The following is a 16,827-nucleotide window of genomic DNA, read 5'->3' as shown; positions in this document are numbered from 1 at the left end:
TACTGTATGTTGCAAATGGATTAGTACTGGGCCTTGTGTAAGCTACAGCAGACAATCCATTTATATGAAAGTCTGCTGCTATGGAAAACATAACAGTCACGTATTTCCATTTTCCTAATAATATAATAGGCACTGTGAACAAGATAAAATTTAACAATGCGCTCGTGCGTGCCATTTTGAGCTTGTAGTAGCGCATTGATTTACATCACGCAAAAATACTTCAGCGAGGCAGCTCGCGACATAATACAGTCAAGAATGAAAAGTACCATTGAACATATTCAGTAGTATATTACAGTACCTCATAGATCGTGCTGCACTTAGAAAATAGGTTTCTCTGGATTACTTATTTACATCTAAACGATTTTACCATTCAGCAAAATAAAAAAATTCTGTGTTAGAAAAATAGGTATGGAAGACAAATATGCAAATTGTGCCACATCTAGTCTCTAGACGGTTCTGCTTTCTAGACACCACATTTAGACAGTTTCTGCTTTCTTCTTTTTTACATAATTTGCAGATTCGTCTGCACCAAACTATATTGAGCAATACCTACGGTTTAACATAGGTATTGCTGCATTTAGTTTTGTGCAAAATGTCTGGAAAATGATCTCAATCTCAAGCAAACAGATCACGTTTAGGACAAATAGATGATTAGCTGAAATCTAAAATCGATATTTTCTATTTATATTGGCAAATAGATTGGTGGAGAAAGAAAAATATTTCAAAAATATTTGATTCATATTATCAAAACGCGATTACTGAGCTTACAACAAGGAATTTGGGTTTGTAGGAAGTATAATGTTGTTCTAATACTCGTTTTCAAACAATGTTTCTGCAAATTGTAAAAAATGTGGTTTTCACTCTCCTGATATTAATTCAATATAGCCACAATTTCTAGGATTGCGATTCCTTATCCTTAAATGTAATATTTAACATAATTTAATTACTAAACAGATATATTACTGTATTTTACAACGTCTCCATTCGCCTAAGTAGGAAAATTGGCAGCAAAATGATTTTTATTAGATCTACATGTTTTTATGTGAATACCATCTTCAAAACGTGGAATATAAAGCACATTAGTGGCGTAGGTGCGCTAAGAATTTCTTTTAAATTTTATGTTTTTTCTTATATAGTCTGGAAACCTTGCTATAAAGACAAAGGACACATTACATAACAATTATGTAATGTGTCCTTTTCGACAGTTCAGTCAGATTTCTAATCGTATCGTTTGCACTTCTGTTACTGGGAATCAGACGTTAAATACTTCGCAGTTATCTTAGTAAATAAATTCTGTTAACTGATTTATTTTTTACTTAAATAATTCTGTTAAGAAGGAGATGTGACGATGACGTCTCAAATGGCATCACTTCATTTCCTAGATATTGTTATTCGAATTCAAAATTTTACTCCAATGTTAATTTCTTCCAGTCATAATCGTTACTTGATCGAATGCAATCATGCAGCCATATCTTCCTTATAGAACGATATGGTATTAAAACAAGTCATTAACAACAGTTTTGAAGAAGGTTTCTAATTCTTGAAAAATAAAATATTACAATTTAAACTGAGCTAGACATAGATTCTGTAGTCTAAAGATCAATTATTTCTACGAAGTTTGAATAAAATCCTACCCCAATGAACATAATGCCGCTCCTGCGTACAAATGCCAACAAATATCTTTAATAATGAATCTTATGTACCTTAGTGTTCACATAAATGTAGTCGTGACTATCGTACCACCACGTCAATAGAACCAGTTTCGTTATTAGTTGATGGGCATGTCTGTTGATTTCGATGATGGATTATGATTATTCTACAGCATACGAAGATTCTTCAGCAGTCTATATTTCTAAGTTCGAAGCTGCAGCATTACGGTGGTGAGTGAATAATTCACTTTCAACCAGCCTAATGTTTTTAGAGGTAATTGAAGGTCTCTCTCTTTGTAACCGTATTCAGTTACAAAAACCACGTGATTCTTTTAGATTTTCATTTCTATTGTGTTTGTAGTGCAAATCGTTATACCATACGAGGTTACCCTTGGTAACGGTAGTTGATATGACTAATAGCAAAATGATTGCAAGTAATTACTGTGATCAATGAACATTGTGTATTTCAATATGCAAAGAACAAAAGAATAAATACATGCTTATTCTAACCCCGAGCATCTGTAGGGCGAACAGAGTATTGCAACCGTAGAAAAACATATACAAGGCATTAGTTGAAATTATTAACAGAGATATATGAGAGAATAGGTTGCTTGTATAGTATCGGAACTCGTGTACTGACTAACAGCACTGTCTGTCTTATTGATATAGCTGTTACAAAACAGAATTGGAAGAGAGGTTCCAGGTAGGAAGTACAATATTTATAAGTTTTAAGAAGGTGAATTAATCCAATCTTACAAGAAAGACCTAAGTGTTAAGATCAGCAACCTGGTTGGGTTTTTTTGTTTTTATTTCGTCTGTAATCATTATGATCTTTTGGTTGGAAACGTCTGAATTCGAATCTCATCTAGGACCCGTAAAATCTGAAGTTTTTACCGGTCCTAGACGTCTACGTTTCAGGTGGAGGTTTTTACCTGCTGGAAACCATTCTGCATAACAGGCAACTCGACGAGAAGATCACGTGCTGTCAACAAACACAACACAACACAGTGGCCTCATTGCTTCATTTTTAATTATAAACGACCTAATTCATTACTTTTTCGCAGGTAAATTCGTAGGTCGCCAAGGGAAGGAACTTCGGTCTCTCCCCTTTGAAACCTGAAACCAGAATGTACGCACTGATTCTACAAGATTCGTAGGATTAAATGCACCAAGTGAAAGTTTACAAAATACAAAGTTATCTTTCCGTAACAGGATATCGGGGTTAATGATTAAAAGACTGATAGCACGGGATGTTTTAAATTGTGAAAAGGAAACGCAAATCCAGCAGAGTGATTTATAATACACTGAAATATCGAGTAATAAACTGTTCATCTCCCTGTAATATATACTATTACTCCCGTTAGAGAGAAATATCTCCTTCTGTAATCAATCAGTAAGACAGCAAGTCAACATAGCACAATACTTCAGTGGAATAAATGGATGAGAAATGAAAGCAAACCACTCAGTTTTTATTACTCAATACGTTTTCAAGAACAGATAAAAAGGGTTGAAAAAGAACGCGTGATATCCATAACCAAGTTTGCAATTTATAATGAATCCGTCCCTCGACGTGACATTCGCGTGTTGTATTTTGCAACCACTTCAACAGGACTCGAAATTCCAAGCGAGAAGCTACGTTGGCATAGCAATGGAGATACATCGAAAAGGAACATGCTACAGTTGTTAGTGCTATAGTTCATTTTTCTTTTGACCAGCATGGTAGCTCTAGCTTCTATAAGATGTCCCCAGTGCTCCTTGCAGTCTGTGTTTGTATATCTGTCTTTAAAAGAAGCAGGTAAGTATCATGCTTAAGGAAATATATGCCTTCATTGATTTCAATAACGTGTTTACCTTTATTTTTCAAAAAGCATATAAATGATTTGAAATAAGAGCAATCATTTGGCTCATACTGAGAGTTAATAACTTAGAGCCATTCCATGTAAAACCAGCAAAATAAAAATAAACTAAAGGCTGGATAGTTTTGTATTTTGATAAAAATGATAGTTACGTGGCTACCTATCTTAAAAGATAGAGTAGCTAGGTAACTAAGGATTTCTCAAACTTTTCTTGCCGCGACCCATTTGGAAAAAGCAAATAAATCAGTGGTCCAATAGTATCCATAGCCCATCCTTTACTAGGTAGATAGAGGTTCATGAGCGTTCATATATACCGTCACTAAAGTGCCAAATTTGGGAGTAGTTACTATAACATATACAATCATAATATTTTTCAGTCGCAAAATAAGTCGAAGGAAAATTACGATAGGAGTTTCTCGGAATACTGTGGCTGCACTACTAACACACGCAGAGAGTGACAAAAGTGTATGCATATTATTATATTAAAATTAAACTTTTAATTAAGAGGATTTTAATCTATCATACTCTATACTGCATCTAAAATTTTACAAACTATGGTTTAAAAATAGTAATCAAATTTTCTAGTTTCCCCCACTGCTGCTCATGTAGTTTCTCCAAGTGGAACAAACTTTGAGAAATTATGCTTTAGATACAAGAAGTTTCTTTTTTCGGTTTTTCGTAGTATCCTATTAATTACGACGACCATTATTAGTAGGCTTATGCACAGAATTATTACAATTTCATAGTGTTTAAAATTAATAACATGTTGTTTGCAGTTTGTTTAATTCCTACTTTTTTTTCAATGTCATGTTATAATCAAGGTGTGCACTTTCTGATTTATTTGTCTTTTCAAACAAATTATTTTTTATCGAGATAGCTGCCACCTGTTTTAAGTGTTTCAAGTAGTGTTTACACTAATTTTCAACTGTATTTTGCAGACGATAGAGTGAATCCATAAGAATTTGTGTGTCATTTGTACATGCAGTGGGATATTAACACCTAATTGGGCTTGAGTAAATTGATTCATTCATGAACAAAATTGTTTAAAAATTAAAACAAAAATATTATCTAATTAATCCTCTTTTATTTAATGTATCCGTCTTTAAAAAGAATGCTCTGGAATCAGGAGTAGTTGCTAGGTAACAATTCGAAATGGGAGAGTAATATATATACATGAATGCTTAAAAAAGAAAAAAATAATAATTTATATAAAGGTTCGTAAAGCGTCGAACGTTAAGTTCAACGTGTTTAATGTGATTGTTTTTTAAATCGATTTTAGTTTCCAAAGAAAATATTTTGATAGCTAAAGTGGTAAAATGATGTGATCACTGAAGGCTGCATCCCTCTGGCTTTGAAATTAGATATGTTGATTTTAATCAAGGAAAGAATAGGACAAGAAAGATTATATAAAACACTTACATTTTCATGTCCAATCGTGCAAGGATTGCGGATGCTGAAAATCGTGTGTGGCAAATTTGAACATGGGTGAGTGTAACTCATCAAACAGCATGTTGATGCAGATTGAGAAAATATTCATATGTTATCTTCCATTCCATCCCCTCCACTTCTCACTTCGGTTTTGTTTAGACTCATGTCATTTGTATTCGTGTGAAGTGAAACATTCCTTGCGCTCAAGATGACCGGATGTGATAATTGACGTTTTCACATCCGTTTTCAGTAGTGTTGTATCCATAAAAATTGGACAAGACACCAATTGGCTAATTTACACTTTACAAATGAGAGTGGTTTTAGTCTTTCCTCTGATTCTAGACGACACTTGATCTACCATGAAAATGGTACTGCTTACCGTCGCGAGAATGTTCTTGAACAGGATAGATAATGGTGGTGTAGGGATCACGGTGTGGGGTGGCATTGTGCTTAATGGGCTCAGATAAAACTACAAGTGCTGGAAAAGGGAACTTTAGTGAACAATATTGCAACGAAATCAATGTCATGTTCGACTGTTGAGTGTTGCCGTAGGCGAAGAATTCATTTTTCTGAACGACAGTGCCACAGTACATCGTACATGGGCGATGGACATACTTCTGGAGACCGAGAATATTAATCGAATCTAGAAGCCAGCACGTTCCACCCCATAGAACGTTTAAGATGCAACAGGAATACGCACGAAATTTCCCTCCAGAAAAACAAAGAAGCTGAAAGAGGAGTGGGCCAGTTTTCCTCAAGAACTCCTCAATCGCTTGATACTAAGCTGGTACGACGTTGAGAACTGCATCGCAGTTCTAAGTGGACATATTCCATACTCAAATGTCTCTCCGAAGAATTTGCTGTAAGTACTGTACATTAATTCCTTAATTACGTTCTTAGGAGGAAACAACCAGAAAGAGCACGGTGCGAGATCAGGACTGTATGGATGGTGTGGAGGATATCTGTGTTGATCTTCTGCAAAACGTCCACTACACAACCAGCAATATGTGGCCTTGCATTATCGTGGTGCAATAAGAAGCCATTCTTCAGCAATGGACGCTTCGTTTTGACGTGCTTGATGATAATCGCTGCTGTGTTGAACATTGTCTCTGTGATGGATGTTGAAGGTCTTCCCTCGACATTGCTTCATCGTGGAAAGCTTCGCGTATCATGTTAAAAGTGTCGATTTTTGCAAACGCACATAAAATTTAATCGCATAACGCTGTTCCAAGTACGCTTCCATTTCGAAGACTGGTCGCACCTCGAAGGAGCGCCGAAACAAGCTTGCGTTTAGTCACATGACACTCTGGCACATCAGCCCGTATACGCCATCTATCAACCTCTTTTGTTAATACAGACAGCAACATTTCTTTAATCCACAGAAATTAATATTGTGATGAGTGGTTTCCCCACAGTAAAATTAGTCTTATTACTTATCGAACAGCCCACGTATATAAAAATCAGACTTGTGGATTTGATCTAGGGTCAACAGGATCCAAAAGAAAAAAACCAAATGAACACTTGAAGTATGCTTTTGACATTAAAATTGTCCAAAATTTGACATTAAAAAATAATAAATTAATTAAAAAATATATATTAATTTAATTTAAATGACTAAAACACCGAGAATAATAAAGAATAAGGTTTAATGGCGGACACTACTAGTTTCGTTGGTAAACCAACTTCTTCAGGTGTCAAAGTTCAAAGAATTATACAAAATAATCCGACAGAAACATTACATAATAACAACAACAGATCTACTAGAAACTGTAGTACAGTTTAAATGGAGTCTGCGCTACAGTTCCAACTGTATGTTTATGCATGCGTGTGATAACGAGAACGCCAGCACTGGACAGCAGAGCTGTGCGAATCAGGTAAACTGTAGCTAAGGCAGCTATTCATGTGGGTTGAATCGACGGTGATTTCTTTTGACTCCAGGATATGTCTTTCAAGTTCATCATAACATTTGTGAATATTAGAAGTTTGAGACCTGTCTATTTGATGTTGGCGGCCTTCATCAGAGTTTACAGAGAACAAGACGTGGCTAGCGAGAGCGCTGTCTGTTATAAGATATATCTCTTTTGTGCTCTTCAACACGGAGAAGGATAGATTTATCAGTCTGTCGATAGTATGGTTTTCCACAATTACAAATAATCTTGTTTACTCCTGGGAACTGAAGTTGGTGATGTTTTCCTTTGGGTTGACTAAGGATAGATCGGAGTTTAGGAAATGTAGAGAAACATGTTTTGATGTTGAACTTTTTTAAACTTTTAACCAGTTTGGGAGGAGAGGGAACTAATGAAAGGAAACATGTAAGCTCTGGGGGTAGTCGAATCTTCATTAGTTAGTTGACGACGGCGAAAAGAAAATTTCTCAATGGTTTTTGAAGTAAAACCATTATTAAGAAAGGTCCTTTTGAGGAAATTTTTTGTTGCTTTCACTCAACAAATTTTAGCAGCAATCCTAAATATCAAGTTTTATTTTGACTCAACTTATTGATTTAAGTTACCAATTTGTATGATATAAAAATGCTCCTCCCCTCTTAAAATAAACTCAAACAGTTTATTTTAGTCATATCTATCTAGATCAATTGGGGAGTAACATGCATAAAGATAAAAAATGGATGAATTAAAAACTTATCTTGTTACGCACATCCTAAAAGCTGTTCAATGTCTAATTCTTGTAGTAGTAGTGATATTATGCACAACAATTACGAAATGCACTTTTTAATTCTTGTCTACATTCATTCACTTAATTGTTGTTTTTATAATTGACTGACTGTTATTGTTATTGTTGTTTTCAAACAAATCAAATGTTGCCTTGATCATTTCAGGTAATAATAAAGGTAATACAGTACGATTGTTTCAGTACGTAGATATAAATATTCTAGTTCATTGAAATTACACAAAAATTTGAAGATCTGTTTTTTTTTTCTTTCACAGTTGCGACAGTATAAATTGGAAGAAAGATGTTATTCCAAAGGGTTACAATAAATTTGCTTCGCCTAGAAAAGATGGTGAGACGATCCAACCTTTCGCTGTTGTTGTTGTTGTTGTTGTTGTTGTTGTTATTATTATTATTATTATTATTATTATTATTATTATTATTATTATTATTATTATTATTAACTTTTACTTAATGAAAGATGCGCGACCTGAAAAACGTGTAAGATTATGCTAAATCTTTATATTTGTCTTATAACTTAAATATAAATTAATATTAATTATTTCTTTTTTATTTTTAATAAATAAACTATTTAAATATTGAGCCTAACTGAAACATTAGTTAATGATTAAAATTAATATAAATAATATATTTATTTAATAATAAATTTGTATGAGATTAAACGAATTTATTATTGTCTTCTTAATTCACACTCATTTAACTGTTATTCTTGCCATAAATCTTATCATGCTGGTAAGATTTATGGCAACTATTAATACAATAGTTTTAGAAATTTTCTAAACATTGTTTTTCTTAGATCGTGCTACTGACGTCTATATAAATTTTCAAGTGATGGATATCGACGAGATTGATGAACTAAAAATGGTATGAAAATATATTCATGTAGATTGTATAATATAAACACGTATTCACAAGAAAGATATTTAATTAACCAAATATTTCGGTCGGAAAATTGCAGACCATCTTCAGTGGCACAACAAGAACAGTTTAAAAAAATACTAGGTGGAATACTAACAATAGATCATTTATAAATAGAACAAGCCGTGTGGTGTTATATCACTAAGTATTAAAGGGAAATCTTTTTAAGCAGAGACATGATTGAATTGAAGATATTAATTAATAATTTCAAAAATTTTTAAATAACATCAAAATAATGTAAATTAATGAGTTATCCTGATTAAACTTTCTCAGATTTTTGATACAGATATACAGTCATTGCGATTAAGGTTAGGACGATAGAGTAAGGCCTCTACGCTTTCTTTGAATAGACGTTCAAATTTGTAGCGGGATCTATGTAAGAGGCGAGTTTTTGACCAAAGGATGTTGTGGTTAGTTTCTATCCCGTGCTGGGCCAATCCAGGTTTTTTCAGGTTCGTTGTGATGAATGGAGGATTGATGTTCTTGGATTCTTTTTTCTAAAGATCGTCCAGTTTGTCCAAGGAGAGATCACAGTTGCAGGGAATTTGGTAAACTCCAGGAAGAGACATAGTTGAGCGTTTGTCTTTAGGAGAAGGAAAATGGGAAGATAATTTGTTAATAGGTGAATACGTAGCTGTTAACTCATATTTCTTCAGAATTTTTGAAATAGGTTCTGAAATCGCGGAGGATGTATAGAATTGGAACTCGACGTATTGAATCGTTGTTATTTAGAGGCGGATTATAAGAATCGAGAAGATGTTGAGTACTCTTTTCGGAAAAGCCATCGAGTTTCATGTGCTGTTGGATAGTAGAAAGTTCTTTCTGTAGAAAATTAGAAGTAGAACAATTAGTTTTGGCTCTTCTGATTAGACATTTTATGATTCCTGTTTTTTGAAAAGGATGATGGGCAGATTCTTTAAGAATATAACGACCTGTGAACATTGGTTTCCTGTAAACTGTAGTTGTACGAGTATTTGAAGGTGATCGGATGAGGAGAACGTCTAAAAATTATAACTGGTTGTTTTTTTTCCATTTCCATAGTAAACGTTATACGATGATGTAAAGAATTGTTCGAACTTGTGAGGCCACACTGTAAAGATATCGTCTATATGTCTTACCCAAAAGGATGGTTGAGGGAATGTAGATGAGAAGAGGACTTTTTCTAGATGTTCTAAATAAAAGTTGGCTAAAGCAGGAGAGAGAGAGAGAGGACTTCCCATGGCCGTTCCTTCTACTTGGCTATAAAATTTGTTTTGACATAAGAAATATCCAGAGTGTATACGAAATCGAATAGTTTTATAATGTCTTCTGGAAAGATGTCAGCCAGTAATTTTAAAGTCTCCTTGAGAGGTACATTTGTATATAATTTTACAGGAAGCCAACGTTCACAGGTCGTTATATTCTTAAAGAATCTGCCCATTATCCTTCGCAAAAAACAGGAATCATAAAATGTCTAATCTGAAGAGCCAAAACTAATTGTTCTACTTCTAATTTTCTACAGAAAGAACTTTCTACTATCCAACAGTACATGAAACTCAATGGCTTTTCCGAAAAGAGTACTCAACATCTTCTCGATTCTTATAATCCGCCTCTAAACAACAAAGATTCAATACGTCGAGTTCCAATTCTATACATCCTCCGCGATTTCAGAACCTATTTCAAAAATTCTGAAGAAATATGAGTTAACAGCTACGTATTCACCTATTAAGAAATCAAATTATCTTCCCATTTTCCTTCTTCTAAAGACAAACGTTCAACTACGTCTCATCCTGGAGTTTATCAAATTCCCTGCAACTGTGATCTCTCCTATTTTGGACAAATTGGACGCTCATTAGAAAAAAGAATTCAAGAACATCAATCCTCCATTCATCACAACAAACCCGAAAAATCTGGATTGTCCCAGCACGGGATAGAAACTAACCACAAACATCCTTTGATCAAAAACTCGCCTCTTACATAGATCCCGCTATAAATTTGAACGTTTATTCAAAGAAAGCGTAGAGGCCTTACTCCATCGTCCTAATCTTCGGAATGACTGTATACCTGTATCAAAAATCTGGGAAAGTCTAATCAGGATAACTCATTAATTCACATTATTTTGATGTTATTTAAACATTTTTGAAATTATTAATTAATATCTTCAATTCAATCATGTCTCTACTTAAAAATATTTCCCTTTAATACTCAGTGATATAACACCACACGGCTTGTTCTATTTAATTCCACCTTGTATTTTTAAACTGTTCTTGTAGTGCCACTGAAGATGGTCTGCAATTTTCAGACCGAAATATTTGGTTAATTAAATATCTTTCTTGTGAATACGTGTTTATATTATACACTCTTTATGTCCCAAGTGTCATTAAAATATCATATTCATGCAGTTTAATATTTGATTTAATGACAACAGTTGCTACAAAGCATTTTGGATTTTTTACAGGAATTTCGACTGCACCTGTATTTACTGGCATACTGGAACGACCACCGATTACATTTGGAAAACGTGAACAGCTCCTTATTACCACAAGAGGCCGTAAAGTATCTATGGACACCGGATATAATGTTTGAGAACTCCAAAAAAATAAGCACTTTTGAAGCATCATTGCCTAATTTTTTGCTTAGAGTTCACAGAAGTGTTTTCCTCTGGTTGGCGACCAGGTAAGTTACACTATGGGATTCGAAATACATTTAATATTTATTAAATTAAAAATATAGAAATTTCTCCTAAAACGTATTGCAGAAGATTCGGCTAAACAGCTTTGGCGTAACCTGATGAGCCCCTCTACTAAACTAATATTAATAAGTGCTAAGTAATTATTGAATCACTGTGAGGGAGAGAAAAAAGTTTTAATAGAGTATCCACGTTACTTCGCCACACCTGATTAGTCATTAACCGGTTAATTATTACATGTAAGTTTCTACAATAATCGGCAACCGAGATTCATGAAGCATTATTACACAATAGATAAACCATTCATTTCAACAATTGAAACTTTTGTATTCAATTTGCAATTGTTGCAAATTGAATACAAATAATGCAATTGCTGCGAATTTGGATAGAATATCTGCATATCTGTTGGATATATCTCGCTTGATTGTTGTAAACTGCGGAATAATTTCAAGTTGCAATTGTTGAAAATAATGGTTTACATTTTGTGTGATAATGCCATTGTTTAAATATAATTTTGATAAAACAATGAATATAGGCTTAAAATACACTCAAGGAAAACGTGATTTTTCAAGAGTTTATATATAGTAATTGTGTGTTTTTATGACTGCAAGGGTAAGTTAGAATGCAGTCGGTATTTTCCACAATCATCGAAATAATTCGTCGGAATATAGAAAGAAGCGTGACTTTGACATCCTGACTGAAATGGCAATAATATTCATCTGTGGTATTTACAGGCCCTTGAGGCTCACGAGACACAACTTTGCTAATGTTAAGAAATGAACAAGATTTGCAAAGGTAAAGTTTTTATTAAAAATGATTTATTACAATGTTCTCCCATGGTATCTCTGTTGCGAAACATTTCCACGAAGCAAACGGTAATCAGTTTGTCTGCAAAGTAATTAATAAAATTAACCTTGACAGCAAGCTGTAAAGGTGATGTAAACTCCATGTTCCTGTAAAACATTTCGCGACATGAACTGTAACTATTGGTGGATATGATGGAGCTACTGTAAGAAATATAAAAAAATTTACCAAATACTACTGAAGATTTATTTTTCATATCCTAAACCAATACTCAGCTGATGAATTCATAACTAACTAAAAAGCAACAGTTATACGGATGCATAAAAAAGGCGATATCAACAAATACACACATTACAGAATATTCTGCCAATTCTCCCAAAAATCCTTGAATAGAAAATAATAAATTTTCTAAATTCAGTAAACTTCTTCAGTAAAAATCATTACGATTCCATTAAAAGCGTAACACTAAACTGGGGTGCATAAAATTTTCTGAATCATATGTAAGAGCATTAACAATAGTAAGAAAAAACAGCAGCTACTTTCATAAAAATAATCTGCACACCATCGGAATTACAGGGGAGTTATCACTTGTTTTCAAACCTAATTTGAAAACAAGTGATAAGTAGTCCAAATAAAAGCCACATTGAATGAATCCCGACTTATCAAAATTGTTCTTCCTCAAAGTTCAGTTCTAGGACTATCTTATTTTCGATCTAAATAAACGACCTCTATTCAATGGAATTGAAACGGAACCTAATCTGATAGGCTGATGGAACAGCAATAGGTTTCTGATCAAGCGACAGGTCAACCTTACAGCGTAAAGGGGAATCTTATTTATTAAACCTGAATATATGATTCATGAAAACAAAATCAAATGAACATTCAGACAACTAAATTTATCCTATTTGAACAGAAAGGTAGAGAAATAATCCTGATATTTTAATACCATACCACTTTCTGCCCCCCCCCCCCCGAAGAAGTGACTGCAGTTGCAAAAGTATTCAGAGCGTCTACACTTACCCGTTTCTGAGCATCAATTAGAATCATCATCTAAAACTCATATCCAAGCAGTTATAGACAAATGAAGTACACCTTGTATAGAATGCATACAAATAATGAAGTTCATAAATTTTTGCAGGATATACAAAGATACACACAAATGCTTTACGGAATTTGTATCTTGCTGGGGACACTCACAATTATCCTGGAAAAATAACGCAATTACCTAATGGAATATTAAAAAGGTTGCTAGCTCTTTCTCATTTCTGAGCTCACAGTTAACCGAGTTAAAGATACTTGCTGCTAGGAATGGGAAATAGCGCTTCGGGATACTTTTTTGCTGAAGTATCTGGGAAAGTGGACTAAGCCGAATTTTGGAAAGATTTTCTTGTTTCCGAGATTGAAAATGAAATTGTTAGGACGCTAGTTTGACTTAATGGAGATATCCAGAAGCAGTGGTGCACTTAGGATTTAATCTTGGAGGGGGCCCGAGCACTCAAGATTTAATATTTGGGGGGGGGGAGCGTTTGAATAGACGATTTACGAATACACACTGATTTAATCTTTGGGGAGAGAGATTGAGTAGACGATTTACGAATAGACACTACGCATCGGATACGACCTATGACTGAGCATCTGCAGTGATCGCCAATACATGACAAGTAGTAGTGAAATAGAAGACACAACATAATTAATAAAAAAAAAAGATTAGGAAAAGATTTTTGGAAAATTTTCTAGTGTTTATTTCCTTTTTCTATATATATATATATATATATATATTGCACTCTACTTTTATTTTATAATAAAATTGACACATTTGTACAATATGCAAACTAAATTGTGAATTAAGCTATTGTTGAAATTCTAGCTGTTTTCTCAACAATCGATTAATTCATTGCTAAGATAAATTAAACCATTGTTTAATTACTTGTAATAATGTCTGCAGTAACGTACCGCTGTTGTATATCTTTGAAGTGTGCATTTAATAGTGCTTATCGGTTTGATGTGGTGCTTTTGATACATATGATAGTACATTGCCTTATTCGCTCAATGTAGAATCCTTCCCAAGTTATAATTGACTTAGTTCTATTATTATTTGTGTATAATACTACTAAAATAATCTTGTCTTTCAGGTATTCCTTTTACGTAGGATGTCCAATGGATTTTAACACCTATCCATTCGATACACAAGTGTGTGAATTTAATTTGAATTTGCGTAAGTGAATGCTCTTGTCGTGTACACTGATATCATTAGTATTATAAATAGGTTTTAAAATTTCGATAAATAAATAAAATAATATTTTAAATTAAAATCATATTAAACCATGGGTGAATTTAGAAATAAGAATGGAATTGATACCTCAAGTGTTAAAAAGCGTATTATATTTTGACCATTCTCTCTGTTCTGTATATTGCAGTGATGAATGACGATACGAGGGCTCGATTGCACTGGATGGGGGAAGCACCCGGTCCTGAATCCAAATTCGGAAACATCACTATCGCGAAGAATGTCCACTCTCTGCAGTTTTCTATAATTCTTCCTAGAAGCCATACAATTACAAAAGTATGGCCGTCAGGTAAATGCAAATAAAATTATCAAATTAATCTGAATTCTAAGTGTTGATCAGTTATCGTTATCAAGTTCTGCTATAATTATATAATTATTTTCTACTAAATAAACGTATAGATAAAGAAGTGAAGATGTGTTGATAAGCAATGCACACTCTGGCATATAAAATTAGTGATTCATAGAAAGCGAATGTTTTGTACGTTTACTCCAGAACCATAAACAAATAATTTTCAAAAAAAGAAAAAAAAAAACTATATTGTTTAGAGAATCTATACGAATGCCATTGAGAAAAGCCTTTAGGAGTGGAAATACATTTTTTTAGAAATGTATTTCCACTCACGACAATTTAACAACAACAATTATTGTGGATTGTTGAATCCGTTGTTAATGAACGACAATTGTTGTTAATCAACAATTGATTGTTGATAAACAACAATTCCTCACTTCAGAATGAATTTGAGAAGAACATTTTAAAATGAAAGCTCTCACGATAGGTTTGTATTTGAGCGATACAACTCAAAGTTCTTCGGTTATAGCGTTCTTTCTTTCTTTCTCTTTCTTACTCTTTAACTCTCTTACATTATTCTTCATTCTTTTATAGGATGCTTTCTCTTTTTTTTTTTTCATTCTTACTTTTTTTCTGCTCCTGTTCCATTACGTTTCTTAAAATCTTGCTTCTTACGTTATTTCTCTTTCTTACTTTCGGTGTTCTTATATTCCTGAATTAATTTCATTTCATACTTTCGTTCTCTCACTTGGGCTTTTTCCCTTTCTTGATTCATTTCTTTTGACGTTTTACTTATTATGTTCTTTATGTTTCTTGTATTCTTTCTCTCTCTCTCTCTCTCTCTTAGATTCTCACGTGTTACTTCTCATTTATTACTTTTTATTTTGCATTCTTTCATTCCTACATTCTTGATTTATTAAGTTCTTTCTTTTTGTAGAGTCTCCGTAACTCAGTATACATAAAGCACTTTGGTCGAAAAGTCCTGGGTTCGATTCCCATCCAAGACGTGAGTTAGCCTGTCTCACACGGAGGTAGGAGTTTTTTCACCCGGAAACTGGGGTTTTTCATCCCCCAGAACAGGCAAACCGCCACCGTGAACACACATGGATTACACTCATGAATACGTCCCAGCCATATGCCAGTCCCGAGCCTGCATAAAATTGGAGGGGGGGGGGAAAGCATTGGTGAACTACCCTGTAAAAATCTTACCACGAATACTTTGTGAGCAATACCTACAAAGTCACCTACGGTCGGAAACGACTGAAAGAGAAAACCAGGGTTCTTCTTGTATTATTCTTACTTTCTTGTTTCTTGCATTCTTTCTTTTTTTCGTACATTCCTGATTCTTGCTATCTTTCTCTTTCTCTTTCTATAGCATTTATGCTTGTAATGTTGTTTCTCTTTTTCTTTCTTGCATTCTTTCATCTACTGACTTTTCTTACTTTTTTCTTCTTGTAATCTTTCTCTTCTTTCGTACATTCTTGATTCTGATGTTTGCTTCCATAGTGCTAAACAGTTAGAAAAAATACTTCTTATAGGTTGATACTAGTCATGGGTTATACAACATTTTCTGCCCTCCCCCCTTTCCCCCAGCCATTTCTCGAATCACGAGATCATTGCTGCAAACACATAGAAGATGTTGTTTGGTGTCGATAGCCGGACATTTTAATTTTTTTTTTCGGACACTTAAACCATTTTTGACCCATTCTCGTTCATTGCAATAGTTTCCTTTCTATGCCACAAAATATACAATTTGTTTGAGCCAAAGCCATCGCTCTCTTTATCTAATCCGCACCGGCAGTTTGCACTCAAAACAACCAAGTGTTGGCGTACATTCTTTAAAACCCACTACATACTTTATTTTGTTAAAACGTTCACCAATTTCTTTTCTTATATTTTGATTTATATTTGCATATACTATGGAAATTTTCAACGTTTCTTCTAGGTGGTGTTCTGTTTTTGAAAATTCTTTTCATTTGAATGCTTTCAAAGCTTTACTTGAATAATCTTCATCTTTTTTACTCCCAAATATATATTTTTATAATATTTAAATAGACCAACGAACCTATAGTGTGGTTCGTTTGTCTATTTAAATATTCGCACTTTGCTTTGTACAGGGTTCTTTTGATACCCAAGTGACATGACCTGTTTTGCAAAAACTGGACAAAAATTGAATATTCCCTACCATTATCAGAGTGAGGAATGCTGGGCGCTCCAAATAGTAAAATGACATAAATTTTATG

The 16,827-nt window shown here is 33.8% G+C and overlaps 1 protein-coding gene across 1 annotated transcript in view; it reads left to right on the top strand.

The window, feature by feature from the left end:
• Nucleotides 1-3,365: 3,365 nt before the first annotated feature.
• Nucleotides 3,366-16,827, top strand: part of LOC150096802 (gamma-aminobutyric acid receptor subunit pi-like) — a 28,803-nt gene continuing 15,341 nt past the window's right edge. The window contains exon 1 of the mRNA XM_090408082.1: nucleotides 3,366-3,444. Within this exon, the coding sequence (XP_090264208.1) occupies nucleotides 3,366-3,444 (79 nt within the window). The remainder of the gene's footprint in view (nucleotides 3,445-16,827) is intronic.

This window comes from Typopeltis vanoorti, chromosome 18, assembly GCF_054136105.1.
Source record: "Typopeltis vanoorti isolate ZY-2024b chromosome 18, IOZ_Tvanoo_1.0, whole genome shotgun sequence".
NCBI classification, from domain to species: domain Eukaryota; kingdom Metazoa; phylum Arthropoda; class Arachnida; order Uropygi; family Thelyphonidae; genus Typopeltis; species Typopeltis vanoorti.
The sequence above is the reverse complement of the archived record's forward strand: the minus strand, read 5'-3'. Positions and strand labels throughout refer to the sequence as shown.